This window comes from Leptodactylus fuscus, chromosome 11 (genome assembly GCF_031893055.1).
Source record: "Leptodactylus fuscus isolate aLepFus1 chromosome 11, aLepFus1.hap2, whole genome shotgun sequence".
Taxonomy (NCBI): domain Eukaryota; kingdom Metazoa; phylum Chordata; class Amphibia; order Anura; family Leptodactylidae; genus Leptodactylus; species Leptodactylus fuscus.
In genome coordinates this window covers 61307685-61323338 of record NC_134275.1, presented here as the reverse complement: position 1 = coordinate 61323338, position 15654 = coordinate 61307685, and the positions used below count along the sequence as shown (strand labels likewise).

General features: G+C 42.9%; 1 protein-coding gene across 1 annotated transcript; it reads left to right on the top strand.

The window, feature by feature from the left end:
• Positions 1-7699: 7699 nt before the first annotated feature.
• On the top strand, positions 7700-8665 carry LOC142185471 (olfactory receptor 6B1-like). Its single transcript, XM_075260901.1, has one exon. It carries the CDS (start codon positions 7700-7702, stop codon positions 8663-8665), a length of 966 nt encoding a protein of 321 aa, XP_075117002.1.
• The last annotated feature ends 6989 nt before the right edge of the window (positions 8666-15654 follow it).

Sequence of the window (15654 nt, the reverse complement as noted above, 5' to 3'; positions counted from 1 at the left end):
GGACAGCAGGGGAAGCATGTCTGGGGGCATCTAACATGCCCAAGTCACTGTATTACGTCGGGATCCCTGTCAGATTGAGATATGCGCGAGCTGACTTTTTCCCATAGGAATGCATTGACCAGCGTTGATTGGCCGAATGCCATACAGAGTACAGCATTCGGCCAATCAATGCTGGTTCTGCCGGAGGCTCGTCTGTGAGGAGGCAGAGTCTAAGATCGGACCAGAATGGAGACTGCTGTGGACCGATCTTAGACTCTGCCTCCTCCGGCAGAACCAGCGTTGATTGGCCGAATGCTGTACTCTGTATGGCATTCAGCCAATCAACGCTGGTCAATGCATTCCTATGGGGAAAAAGTCAGCTCGCGCATATCGCAAGCTGACAAGGATCCCGACCAGATAGAGCCCCAAAGAGCTGGGTGAGTGACATTCCCACCTAAATAAAGGTAATCCCTAGCTAACCCTGCCTGTACATCTATCCCTGTCTCACAATCACATAGTTCACAGTCTCATATGAACCGGATATTAAATCCACTGCTCGTATAAATTGGAGGTCACCTGAATTAGCCAGCTAATTACTTTTTCCGATTTCTTTTCAATGCCAACGTTGTCGTAGTTCTTGTCCCACATCCCCTGCACAGTTATTGATGCAAAAAAAGTGCCAGGGAAGGTGAGAGGGGAATCAAATTTTTAGTGAGTTTGCCACCTGGTGTTCGACTCGAATCGAATATCTCGAACAGCCTGATATCTGATCGAACATCTACTCAATCGAACGCTGTTCGCTGATCTCTAGTTTACATTTGTTGGGGTGTTATTGGGACGGAGGTTATTTTGTTGATTGTTGTTTGCCCATGGGCTGTTCTCTCTCGTGCGCTTATTTTGAATCATTTAGCAAATTTTTAGAATGGGTAAACCGAAGCGAGATGGGCTGGGCTTCAATTATCCATTATTTAGATGATTTCTTGAGTGTAGGCCCAGCCTAGTCCGGGGAATTTGGGATCCCACTGGTGGGTGAGAAGACTGAGGGGCCAGTTACAAATTTGACGTTTTTAGGTATATACATTGATACTGTGGCTATGGAATGTTGGTTGCCAGAGGACATGTTGGCTAGTTTGCTGGAGGAGGTGAGTGGGGCATGTCGACGTCGGAAGCTGACATTGTGGGAGTTGCAATCGTTACTAAGGAAACAAAATTTTGCCTGTCGAATTTTGTCGATGGGTAGGGTGTTTTGCAGATGGTTAGCTGCGGGGACATGTGGGGTTACAGCACCCCATCATTATGTGAGCTTGGGTAAGGAGTTGAGGGCAGTTTTGGCTGTTTGGAATTCCTCTTTGGGTACTTACAATGGGCGTTCGCTGATGTTGGAAGGGGTGGTTGAGTGTTTTGATTTAGAACTTTTTACGGATGCGGCTTAGAGTGTGGGTTTCGGGGCTTACTGCCAAGGGCAGTGATGTATGGGCTCTTGGCTGGTGGCGTGGATTGAGAATGGGTGGACTGGCAATTTAGCTTTGCTGGAATTGTTCTTGATTGTGGTGGGACCTGCCTTATGGGCGGCGTACGGTTTGATCTTTATCCAGGAGTACTAGTATTGCTTAGGGGTTGCTTGGCAATGATGGGAGGAATGGAAGAAGTTGTTTGGTGACCTGGTCGAGGGTGATAAGGCGTTAGTGTTCCTGCTGGTTGGGCAATGTAAGGAGGAGGGTTGGTCGGTCGGAGTGAATAAGTTCATGGTGGGTTTAGCTTATGGGTTTAAGGCTAGGGGTTTCTGGGATGCCACAAAGGCTTTTGATGTACGGCAAGCTTTGAAAGGGTGGAGGAGGGTTTGTGCATCGAAAGATACTAGATGCTCAGTTTCTTTTCAGTTGCTACAGGATTTGGGTTTGAGTCTAGTTCACATTTGCAGTTCACGATCGGAAGTTAGACTTTTCAGGTTGGCCTTTTCACTGGCCTTTTTTGGGGCGATGTGGATGGAGGAGTTATTGAGCCCTTCCAAGAACTGTCCTGGAGGCTTATACACTGAGGATGTGGCCTTATTTAGTGATAGTTTGGAGTTTAAAATTAGAAGCTTGAAGACTGATCCGGAAACTAGGGGCTGTAGAGTTCTACTTTTTGAAGTTCCTATGTGCCCGATGCAGTGTTGCCTGGAATTTTTGCCTGGGAGGCATTTGTAAAGGTACCTTTGCTGAGGCATGAGGATGGTTCTTATTTGTCCAGATACCAGTTTCTGGCAGTGGTGTTTAGGAGATGTTTGGAGGATTGTGGTTGTAGTCCTGCGGACTTTGGGGGCCATTCGCTTAGAATCAGTGCGGCTACAGAGGCAGTCAGAAGGGGTTTGAGTGATGAAGTCGTGCACCACATAGGCAGGTGGGAGTCTGTGGTTGAATTGAGAGTGGTTGGTGACAGTGTTGCATGTTTTCTTTTCTTATTTTGTTTTTCAGGTGGTGGAGGCTTCGAGCTTGTTTGGATTATGGGGCATTTATTTGTGTTCTGGGGGGCTCTCTACAAAGAGGAGCGGACCAAAATTCCTCCTGACATGTGTGCAAACTTCATCATCAACTTCATAAAACCTATGACTGCTGTGCGCACCAACAAAGGTTTTACCACCAAATCTTGTTTGCCAGAGGGATCAAATACTTATTTCTCTATGCAAAATGCAAATAAATTTATAAAATTTATACAATGTGATTTCATCTCAAACATTGGACGCCATAATGGAAAAACAATCACAATGTCCAAATAAACATTTTTTGGAAACCTCAGATCCAAAAGTCGCACTTCAAAATGGGATCCATAAGAATTATAGTTCGCCCCTCATAAAATAACAGATCGCTCAGCTCCATAGGTATATAAAGAGCATCCAGGATGTCAGAATTACTGAATTAGATTTTAATGCAAATTGAATTTTGCTTTGAGAAATGATTTTTATTTTTAGGTATTCCCTAATTTCTTGCAATTAACCTGGGATTAATTAAAACGGTAAAATCTAAATGAAAGAAAAAAAATCAGCAAATATTTAAACCCAGGCAATGAATCTGTGTTCTGACTGAGGAACCTTTTTTTCAGAAGATGCAGTGGATATATTGTCATTGTGACAGGGCAAGGTAAGGGTTTATATGTTAATTATGTAGAATTCCACAGTTAGGTTTTGTTCACACTGCGCATTTCTGTTGTGTTTTTTTGCATTTGTTTTGCCGCTTTCAATCAAAGCATCGGCTTAATTTTTTTTTTAAATTTAAATGCATTTCAACTGTAAGCCAGGGGCCATTGTATTAGAAACCAGGAGTGGATTGACAAAAAAGACGTAGCACCTGCTCTCTATACTTTTGCTCCTCTTGTGGACTACACCATTTTGACTTCCAAAGGGGTTTCTGAAAACCAGAATACTTAACCTTTGATCCCATACTTAAAGGGGCATAGCTAAAGGGGGTAGAAAAGAGGTAGTCGCTATATGGCCAATGGTCTACCTGACACATAAAATATACAGATATTCTAATTGGGGTATGGTTGTTATGTGCCCAGTTGCGCTGTAAAAACGCAGCTTTTTGTTGCAGATTTTGCTAGATTTTTTAAGCCATTGCCAAAAATGGCTACAAAAAGAATTGGAAATATATAGGAGGGACTTATACTTCTACCTTCTGCCAAAAAAACAAAATCCACAACAAAAAAAAGCCATGTTTCCACGATATTGGGCCTTAGCCTAAGGCTAAAGCCCCACAGCTTTTTTGTTGCAGATTTTGTTGTGTTTTTTCGAGCCAAAGCCAGGACTACATTGAACAGAAGTTAGAAGTATAAGAGCTTCCTATATATTTCCAATTCCATTTGTAGCCATTCTTGACTTTACTCAAATGGACAACAATATTGTCTCCTACAGTGAGGTTTGCAATGCACAGGCTTGAATGGGACCGCAGGTGAATTCCTCCGCTTGCCCTATACATCCATATAATATACTATTTGGTTTATTTAAAAAACAACCTACTTTATTTTTATATACTGTAGACACATTGGAAGACTGAAATGACCGAGGTGCAGACTCAGACCAACCAGTGCCCTTCTTCCCCAGACTCCATATTATCACCAATCATCTTGCAAAGTCTGAATGCTACCTAAGGTCCGCTCCTGTGTGGGCATGTATGCCCGGCTCACAGAACTAAGGGCCCCTTCACGCGGCGTAAGCGCTCGGCTCATACCGAGCCGTATACACGTGCCCTTCTAAACACTCCCCATTCACTTCAATGGGAGCGCGTGTAAAGCCGGCTTTACGAGCGCTCCCATTGAAGTGAATGGGAAGTGTTTAGAAGCACTCGTGTGTACGGCTCGGAATGAGCCGAGCGCTTACGCCGCATGAAGGGGCCCTAAGAGGGCCTTAGTCCATGGCAAGAACCAAGCAGACTACTGATAGGACCTCAGAGGCAAGAGCTAGATAGCAAGATACTACTGGGAAAAAAATAAGGTTAGCGACATTTTAGGAACTTGCCTACAAACTACATTCATAGCCTGAACTTCTCTCCTGTACAGATAGTATAATATATTGTAAAGGTAAATGTAACAGTCTGATGTCGCAGGATTACCTGGACTGGATACATTGCAAGAAACCGTCATCTGTGATAAATATTACTGTACATGGGAAACAAACTCATTGATACATTATGAACGGAATGATAGATACATCAGCAACTTCTGTTTCTACAATGACATATTGTCCACAAATAATAAAAAATAAAAAAAAAATGTAGCAGCAGGACAAAAGTTTTAGTAAACGGAGCAGACAGCCCATAATTTAGCGTCATTTAGTACCATGATGAATATGTGGCGTATACTGTCTTACCTTGTGACAACATAAAAACGATAGCGGAGCTTCACAGACTTGTATCAGGGTATATTATTGGTAGTATTATGAAAATTTGTATATTACAGCTACTTAGGTACTATTACTTGCACAATGTATTACATTGTTACATGAGCACTTTATGGCAGTATTATGTACTTTTACATATCACCACTACTTAGGTACTTATTTGGGCAATGTGAGCGCTTTACGCCACTATTGTGGTACTACGGCACTATATGAGCACTTTAGGCACTATTATGTAAACTTGTGTATCACTACTACTTAGGTACTATTATTTGGGCAATGTATTACATTGTTATATGTTCACTCTATGGCAGAGTTATGTAAACTTCTGCATCATTACTACTTAGGTGCTATTGGGCAATGTATTTCATTGTTATATGAGAACTCTATGGCAGTATTATGTAAACTTGTGTATCACTGCTACGTAAGTATTATTATTTAGGTAATATATTACATTGTTATTGGAGCACTTTATGGCAGTATGTATTCAAGCACACAGCCATGTTTTGGCAATTTAGAACAATTTTTGCCACCATATCACACTGTTATTACAGCCTTGTATAGAGGTTTATTTTGCTACTATAACAATTTATGCTACCATATTGTTCTGAATACAGATGCAACTTCCCTTGTTCTCTTTACAGATGCGTCCTCCCTCACCTTTCCTCTGAGCTCGATATATACAAAAATATGTGGTGTGAGACGACCAGCATTTAAATAAACCATGATTTTGTTGCATTCTGTCACAAGATCCTATATGTGACAATGTATGGACACCCAGAGAATTTGTTATGATTTTCAGCCTGTTAAGGGTTTCTTTTAGCATGTTGCCATATCGTATTAAAAGTGCTTAAGTCCTTATTTCTGCTAAGGTAAGGATGGACACACTAAAAAATCTTTTATGAAATGTTAATAATAAAATTTGGTAAATGTTCCCTTATATGTAGTAAACACTAAAGCTTTCTGGCTTGCACTCAGTGGAGGAACTGCTGCCGTAGTGGTGTCATTGTGGTGCCCCCGTACTACAGATCACAGTGACATGCACACAGCCCTGGGCTCTCACATACTGAGGGCGGTTTGTCAGGTAGTCTAGGATCCAGTTGGACAGGTGATGGTCCACGCCAACAAGATCTAACTTGTCCCTCAGTAGCCCTGGCTGAATGGTGCTAAACGCACTGAAGAAGTCAAAGAACATTATTCTCACAATGTTCCCTGGTTTTTCCAGATGAGAGAGAGCTCTGTGAAGAAGGTGGATGATGGCATCATCCACCCCAATGCCTGGCCGATAAGCAAACTGGAGGGGGTCCATAGAGCTCACTAGAGGTTGGAGATGTGTCAGAACCAGTCTCTCTAGAACGTTTATCAAGTGGGATGTCAGTGCTACAGTAGAGGAGAGTTGAATGACATGCTGGGGTAGATGGAGCTGATGAGTGATCAAATCTGTTGAAGAATGGATTTAATTCATTAAGCCACTTTGTGTCTCGTTCTACCTGGGAGACAGGCTGTTTGTATCCAAATATTGCTTTAAGACCATTCCACATTTTACTGACTCATCCTTCAGACATTTACTGCTCCATTCTTCTCCTGTAATTGGATTTCTCCTCCCTAATTTGTCACCTCAGCTCCTTTTGCACATCCCCAGGCTTTCCTTATCTCATGCCCTTAAGGCACTTTTTGTTCTTTAAGAAGAGCTTTTATATCAGGATTAATCCATGATTTGTTATTAGAGAAACACCTCACCACTTTTGTGGGTACTATGTTGTCCACACAAAAGTTAATGTAGTCTGTTATGCAATGTGTAAGCCCCTCCATGTCATTCAAATGAGAACCCAGCAGCACTTCCTATGCAGTTGTTTCAAAACAGTCCCTCAGAGCCACCACATATTCATCTGACCAGATCCACACTGTGTGAGTAACAGCCAGCTCTCTACGTACAAGTGGCTTGTACACAGGTCACAGGTACACCAGGTTGTGATCTGATCTTCCCAGGGGCAGTAGGGCTGATGAGTTATATGCCTCGCTTACATTGGCAAAAAACAAGCCCAGTGATTTGTTGGCTCTTTTGTGGCAGGTTACATACTGTGTGAAGCTGGGTAGAGGATGATGATGGGGAGACATGGTCTAAATCTCCAGGCACAAGGAGGAGGGCCTGGGGGGTGTACCAACTGTGGCTGACTCACCACTGCTTGCAGCACCACACAGGCAGCCTCAGCTTTTGTTGAGGGGGGGAACATATGCAGCTATTATGATAACATGTGAAAATATTCCCTTGGTAGGTAATAAGGTCTCATGTTCACAGCTGATAAGGTCTCATGTTCACAGTCCAATATCCTTACAGCAAGATTGTTCCTTAACCACAATATGCCCAGCGTTACACCATCTTTCATTCACAAATATCGCAATACCAAGCCTCCTCCTTTCCTTTTAGGGCACTCCCATGTCCTCTCTGCCCGAAGAAGCCATCCAAGGAGACAAGAGTGTCCACAGTAACAAAGTCCTGCATGTCTGTCCATGCAAAAGAAACCATTTTCATGGCAGAGAGGCTATATACAGACACCAGCAATTTGCTTTAAAAACCTACTGTACTTGATGGGTGTTAAACTGACTGCTGGTAAGCCATCCCTATGCAGATTTTCTGGGGATTTAGGCAGAATCACGGTGGACAGGTCAAGGCGCAAGTGTGAATGCTGCATAATATGTTATTCATGCTGCACTGTGAACAACATTGCATTGCAAAAACAATGCAACATCAATGGAAAAATAAAAAAATAATGACTGGCATGATGCACAGTACAGTATATCCCCTATAATTGTTCTTATTTATGATTATTTTTGTCTTTGCAGATGGACATGGTGAGGAACCGTCAGAATAACCAGACAGTTATAACCGAATTTATTCTTATCGGATTTTCTGTTCCAGAGCAAACACGATATTGCCTCTTCCTTCTTATATCGGCTGTATATATGGCCACCATTGCTGCCAATATCTTCATCATTGTCATAGTAAAAGCTGAGAAACGTCTTCACAAGCCCATGTACTTCTTCATCAGTGGTCTCTCCTTCCTTGAGCTTTGGTACCCATCAGTCACCGTGCCCAGATTAATATGGGCTCTTAAAACAAAGAAGAGGTCAATTTCCTTCGCTGGTTGCATGGCACAATTTTATTTTCATTTTGCTCTCGGTGGAACAGAAATATTTCTCCTGACAGTAATGGCGTATGATAGGTATGTGGCCATATGTAATCCTCTGCGGTATTTACTCATCATGAGCCCTAATATTTGTACAGTACTCATAATAGGGTCATGGGTTTGTGGCTTTATTGCATTCATTGGTTCATTTTTGCGGATCTCAAATCTCTTGTTTTGTGAGAGTAATAAAATTGATCACTATTATTGTGATTTTGCCCCATTACTTCGCCTCTCCTGTTCTGACACAACGGTGGCAGAAAATGTCTTTTTTTATACCATATGTTTCTTATCTGTGGGTTGTCTCCTTCTTACTGTCATATCCTACATGTGTATCACCCGGACAATCATTAACTGTCCTACTGCTTCGGGGAGGCGAAAGGGAATTTCTACCTTTGCTTCCCATTTGCTTGTGGTTATTCTCTTTTATGGAACAATTATGTTCATGTTTATCAGACCGGCCAAAGGAAACTTCCTTCACTTTAATAAGGTCGTCTCTGTCGTCCCTTCCATAGTGACCCCTCTTCTGAATCCCATCATCTATACTTTAAGGAACAAAGAAGTAAAGGAAGCTGTGATAAAATTAGGTCAAAGAATGATGGCCGGCAAGTCGCAAGGGCATAAAATATAATGCTATTGTCAAAAAAGTTATGTGCAGTGCTGGAGCCCTAGGTTCGAATCCAAGCAAAGACAACATCTGCAAGGAGATTGTATGTTTTTCCTGTGTTAATGTGGGTTTCCTCCAAAGAACCTTCTGATAAGAAATGTAAATTGTGAACCCTATTTGGGGCAGTAATTGACAGCGTCCGTAAAGTGCTGCGGAATATGATGGCGCTACATAAATAAGCTAACTAAATAAAAGTGTTGTATAAAGTAAATGTCTAGACTCCCATGATTCATATCTTCTCGCTATGTATGTAAAGTCATTAGTTTTCCTCATGTGTATTGTGAGAAAGTGACAGGCAGAGTGCTGGAGTCCAGATATATCAGCCCCAGGTTTCTGACATATGTGTGGTCTAGGGCGGATCTGGAGTAGTCCTCAGCCCAGGTGTAGATCCTGGGCTCATTACTGGGCCAGAAAAAGGCTGCAGATCCTGTATTGTAGGGCAGTTCCATGGGGTGAAAGGAGGTGTGTGGTTCTGTCCTGTAACCCTGAGTCCGGTGAGACAATATTGAGCTTGTTTTGTTCATGTGGCTGGAAGTAAGCCACACATATAGTTAGGTTATCAGTTGTTTAGTTAGTTGCTCAGACGAGCAGGTTTTTATTTTGTCTTGCCTGACATTAAGGCTGTATTTTGTTTTGTTTATTTTGTGCCTGAAGTGAAGGTTTATTTATTTTCCTGTTTTTTCCTTTACTTTTACTTTACTTTTTACTTTTACTTTTTGGTAGATTTGGAAGGGACCTCAAGGACCATCGGGTCCAACCCCCTGCGAGTGCAGGTTTTCCTAAATCATCCCAGCTATATGTTTATCCAGATTCCGCTTGAAGATTTCCATTGATGGAGCGCCCACCACCTCCTGTGGCAGCTTATTCCACTCTCTCACTACCCTCACTGTCAGAAAGTTTTTCCTAATGTCTAATCTGTATCTCTTTCCCTTTAGTTTCATCCCATTGCTTCTTGTATTTCCTTGCGCTAATGAGAATAGGGTAGATCCCTCTGCACTGTGACTACCTTTCAGATATTTGTAGACTGCTATTAAATCTCCCCTCAGCCTTCTCTTCTGCAAACTAAACAATCCCAGTTCTTTTAGCCGCTCCTCATAGGACATGGTTTGCAGACCTTCCACCATTTTGGTTGCTCTTCTCTGGACTTGCTCCAATATATCGATGTCTTTCTTGAATTGAGGCGCCCAGAACTGTACACAGTATTCCAGGTGTGGTCTGACCAGGGAAGAGTACAGCGGAATAATGACCTCTCTTCATCTAGATTCAATGCTTGTCTTAATACATCCCAGAATTTTATTAGCTTTTTTTGCAGCAGCACCGCACTGTTGGCTCATGTTGAATTTGTGATCTACTATTATGCCCAAGTCCTTTTCCCCTATGCTATCACTTAGTTCTATTCCTCCCATACTATATACACTCACCGGCCACTTTATTAGGTACACCATGCTAGTAACGGGTTGGACCCCCTTTTGCCTTCAGAACTGCCTCAATTCTTCGTGGCATAGATTCAACAAGGTGCTGGAAGCATTCCTCAGAGATTTTGGTCCATATTGACATGATGGCATCACGGCATCACACAGTTGCCGCAGATTTGTCGGCTGCACATCCATGATGCGAATCTCCCGTTCCACCACATCCCAAAGATGCTCAATTGGATTGAGATCTGGTGACTGTGGAGGCCATTGGAGTACAGTGAACTCATTGTCATGTTCAAGAAACCAGTCTGAGATGATTCCAGCTTTATGACATGGCGCATTATCCTGCTGAAAGTAGCCATCAGATGTTGGGTACATTGTGGTCATAAAGGGATGGACATGGTCAGCAACAATACTCAGGTAGGCTTTGGCGTTGCAACGATGCTCAATTGGTACCAAGGGGCCCAAAGAGTGCCAAGAAAATATTCCCCACACCATGACACCACCACCACCAGCCTGAACCGTTGATACAAGGCAGGATGGATCCATGCTTTCATGTTGTTGACGCCAAATTCTGACCCTACCATCCGAATGTCGCAGCAGAAATCGAGACTCATCAGACCAGGCAACGTTTTTCCGATCTTCAATTGTCCAATTTCGATGAGCTTGTGCAAATTGTAGCCTCAGTTTCCTGTTCTTAGCTGAAAGGAGTGGCACCCGGTGTGGTCTTCTGCTGCTGTAGCCCATCTGCCTCAAAGTTGGACGTACTGTGCGGCGTTCAGAGATGCTCTTCTGGCTACCTTGGTTGTAACGGGTGGCTATTTGAGTCACTGTTGCCTTTCTATCAGCTCGAACCAGTCTGGCCATTCTCCTCTGACCTCTGGCATCAACAACGCATTTCCACCCACAGAACTGCCGCTCACTGGATGTTTTTTCTTTTTCGGACCATTCTCTGTAAACCCTAGAGATGGTTGTGCGTGAAAATCCCAGTAGATCAGCAGTTTCTGAAATACTCAGACCAGCCCTTCTGGCACCAACAACCATGCCACGTTCAAAGGCACTCAAATCACCTTTCTTCCCCATACTGATGCTCGGTTTGAACTGCAGGAGATTGTCTTGACCATGTCTACATGCCTAAATGCACTGAGTTGCCGCCATGTGATTGGCTGATTAGAAATTAAGTGTTAACGAGCAGTTGGACAGGGGTACCTAATAAAGTGGCCGGTGAGTGTATGTTTTTTACATTTCTGTTACCCAGATGTAGAACTTTGCATTTGTCCCTGTTAAATACCATTTTGTTCGCCTCAGCCCATTGTTCCAGTGTGTCTAAGTCCTTTTGAATACACTCTCTCTCCTCTCTAGTGTTGGCTATTCCTCCTATCTTCGTATCATCTGCAAATTTTATGAGTTCCCCAATAATTCCATCGTCCAGATCATTTATAAAGATATTAAAAAGTACTGGGCCCAGAACAGAGCCCTGCGGCATCCCGCTTTTGACTTTCTTCCAGTTCGATATGTAGCCATTTAGTATTACTCGTTGTGCCCGATCATTAAGCCAGTTGTGAATCCACCTAACTGATTTTTTGTCAAAGCCATACTTAATAATTTTTTCAATAAGAAGGTTATGTGATACTTTATCAAATGCCTTACTGAAGTCAAGATATACTATGTCCACGGCATTCCCTTGGTCCAACCATTCAGTGATTTTGTTTCCTAAATAAACCAGTTTGTTGCACATTTTGTGTCCCTGTCTTGACTGTTTTGGTCCGCACCACTGCTTCTCCCAAGCTAACTTCCCCACAATGTATAACAACAATAGAAGAATATGCAAATCTGCCTCCCCTGATGTAAATAGGCAGACAGTGCCTCAGTCATGCTACATGGTGGTCTCTCCCTAAGAAGTGACAATATCCCCTTAACCTGGTCTAGAAGGGGTGGGGACTTGCCTTTAAATAGTGTGAGCCGACGCCCGCCTGGCGCTCACACTTTGATTGAAGTTTACTAATGACAGTAGTTCAGGGCTAGGCTCCAGTATCCAGGCAGGTGTTCAGACTAGGGCTCTCTGTGGGGTTTCTTTAGCCTCTATCTGCTCTGTAGGTAGTACCTATAAATCCTGAACTGTCAGCCCTACACTAGACTAGGAGTGGTGGGCTCTGTTCCAGCCTGAAGCATTGATAGCAGGTGGTCTCTGAGTTAACCTCTTTATACTGTCAAACTTCCTGTGTACTCCTAGCTGTTGCAGGAGAATGTTTTGTTGCTGACCTGGGGTGTTGGTTAACCCTTGGCAGCCTTGCTGTTTCAGCTGTACTGTGCACCTTTCCAGTGAGGTTAACTGGCAGGGTGTTGTTGCAGCTTGTTCACATTGTGTACCACGCCACATGACTGCCAGTGCAGTTTAACTGGTAGCAGTTCTGTAGTTAAAGTTTATTATTTTTATATATACACAGAACCATAACAGTCGGGCATGATGTGGGCAGCATAACTGAGGTACTGTCTCCCTATTTACATCAGGGGAGGCAGATTAGCATATTCTTCCCATGATCCCTCACAGTACAGCACATATGGCTGAATAAGACTCCACACACCTACATGGTGGTCTCTCTGTAAGGAGTGACAATATCCCCTTAACAACAATAGAAAATAAAGTATATAGTCTTTGCACTGGGGAGCTCATATTTCTCAATATCAAGCATGTTCAATATCAAGAGCAGGGGTTTGATTTGCCTCTAGGGGTCAGATTGTAAAAAAAAAATTGGTTGGCACTTGTATTCTCTTTAAAAAAATAAACCCCATGGAAAGATAGTGGGGTGGGGGCATAGAAAGATAGGGGTCAGCTCTTCTTAGTGGGTGGAGCATACTAAAGGGGGTGTGGGTTATCAGAAGAGGGGTGGGGGTTAAGATGGGACAGAGTATCTTATTTCCACTCCTATCTTCTGTGGCTCTTTGATTTTCTCTTTCCTCCCCCACTTAAATGTTTTGTAGTTGTGCTTATCTGGTGACAGCTGTTTATAGAGTTGAAGCCCATAATCCATGGTCTGTAAACTTAAAAACCTACTCCCTATAGATGCTGTGGGTTAGTGTACTAACACTTCGAGTAGAAAGCAGTGTCCGTGGTTTTTCTATGTCTTCATACTGTACAAGCCCTGTACTGTAGGCCCCATCACCAGTCAATTTAATTTCGACTGACCTGATGTTCTTTAAATGCAGCTCACTACTGTTTACATAGCTTTTTACTATAGCTATAGATTGTTATCTTGTAGACTTGCAAACACTCTCCAAGGACATCAAAAAGCCAGGAAACCTTCAGACATGAACTCCATACCAGTACAACTCTCCGTGAACTTGTTAGAATTGCCTGAAGTTAATTCCCAATAACAGCTGCTAGGGAACAAGAAATAGTGATCCCTAAACCTAGGCCCACCCCATGCCCTTACCTATTTGCCACAAGTGTCCTAATGACAGGGACAACTGGACAACAAACCCTACCCTACAGGAGAAGACAACACAACACAGAAGAGGAATCCGCAAGCCAAGGGTCAAAGCCAGAGAGACAAAACAGTACCAAATCGCAATCCAAAAGTGTAGCCAAAAAGCAGAGGTCAGTGAATACAATACAAGAGCAAGGGAAAACGCTTAACAAGGTCAGAAACACAATACCTAGCCACCATGTGTGGGTTGGTTGCCAGTTAAAGGAAGTCCAGAACCCGCTCAGGCTTAATTGGCAGATAAGCTGTCAATCACAAGTACACAAAAGTTAACTCTATCAGTACCAATATAGAATGGCAAGAGTCCCGGAGCAGGTATTCATGAGCGGACACGCCACCTGCGCCATACAATGAGGCCAGAAGAGTTCAAACAAGTGATGGCGTAAAAGAACCATACTCTGAATCAGTTCCGAGTGCTGACACTGTGCCGCACAATACACAGGACTACACAAGGGGATGAACTGGGATGTCAGCTCTGAACCACACCAGGATTCCAAGAATTAAGGCCAAAGAAGAAACACCAAACTCACAGGTCATGGTTTTAGCAGCAACTTTATTTAGAGGTAGTTTTTGGACTTTAAAGCAAATTATAGTAGTTAGACAGCAGCTGCAGTGCTTTCACAGAATGCAGGTGATGGCTTCTTCAGTCAGCATAGGAGTTACACTTCCAAAGAGACACCTAGCAACATGAGGCCGCATTTGGTATCCAGACGCCGCAGGAGGATTTGCGGGCCGTATACGCTCCCATTGTTTTCAATGGGAGCCGGTATCGTACACGCGGCGCTATTTTTGCTATTTGGCGTCTACATACCAAATGACGAGCCAGAATACTCCGTGTGAACCCGGCCTAAGTGTACAAATAGCACTAAGAAATTCCACATAACTCACCCAAAATATGCATTATCTGAACCTGACATCCAGTGGATCAAGGTCGGTGCATGGTCCCGGAGGAGAGCATTACATATGAATAACTTACATAAAAACAATACTTTTATTAATCTGTGTTAAAAATACACAATCATAAATTTTGATTAGGATTGTGATACCGAGGAACTGCTGACGTGTTTTTATGGAATTCTCCCCCCTTAATCATAGCATGGTACCAACTACACACTAAAACTGTTTAAAACCAAATAGAACAATAAGGAAATACAATGTCACATATGACATATACACTATGGAACATTAGAAATAATACTTATATAAATCACAAGTTGTGTTCCAAAAAACCCATAAAAAACAATCAGGTGTGAGAAGGGGACAGGCAGAGAGCTGGAATCCCTGGAATCCAGATATATCAGCCCCAAGTTTCTGACATATGTGTGGTCCAGGGCAGATCTGGAGTATGCCTCCGCCCAGGAGTAGATCCTTGGCTCATTACTGGGCCAGAAAAGGCTGCAGCTCCTGCATTGTAGGGCAGTTCCGTGGGGTGAAAGGAGGTGGATGGTTCTGTCCTGTAACCCTGAGTCCAGTGAGACAATATTGCACCTGTTTTGTTTGTGTGGCTATTAGTAAACCCCACGTATAGTTAGGTTATCCGTTTTTTATTTATTTTTGCTCATTTTGTGCCTGAAATCAAGGTTTATTTATTTTCCTGTTTTTTTCTAAATAAACCAGTTTTCTGCATATTTTGTGTCCCTGTCTTGACTGTTCGGGTCCACGCCACTGCTTCTACCGAGCTAACTTCCCCATATAGGCTATAGACTTATTTGTAATATTGCAGCAATGTGTTTGTTATCTGGACATATCCTGGAGACCTCTAGACCCAAAACAAAAACATACCATGAAAAAAAACCTTTACCACCAGAAAACACCTACCAATATGCTAGCCAATTCTTGTAGGCGTTTGCTGTGTGGACTTTTAATGGACAATTAATAAAATTTGTGACATTGTAGCTAGATTCCCATGAAGTGACTGGACATTTGTTTTTCTCCATTGCTGCTGTCCCATCCCCTAGGCTGTCCATGCACGTGTGGATGCTCTTATAAAGTAATCAGAGTTTTGGCGATGTTACTTTTTTTGGTGAATACCGGGCTGCTGTAGCTTGTCACT

Bases quoted from the DNA above. Each gene is read 5' to 3' on its own strand.
- LOC142185471 (XM_075260901.1), top strand. From the start codon at position 7,700: ATGGTGAGGAACCGTCAGAATAACCAGACAGTTATAACCGAATTTATT.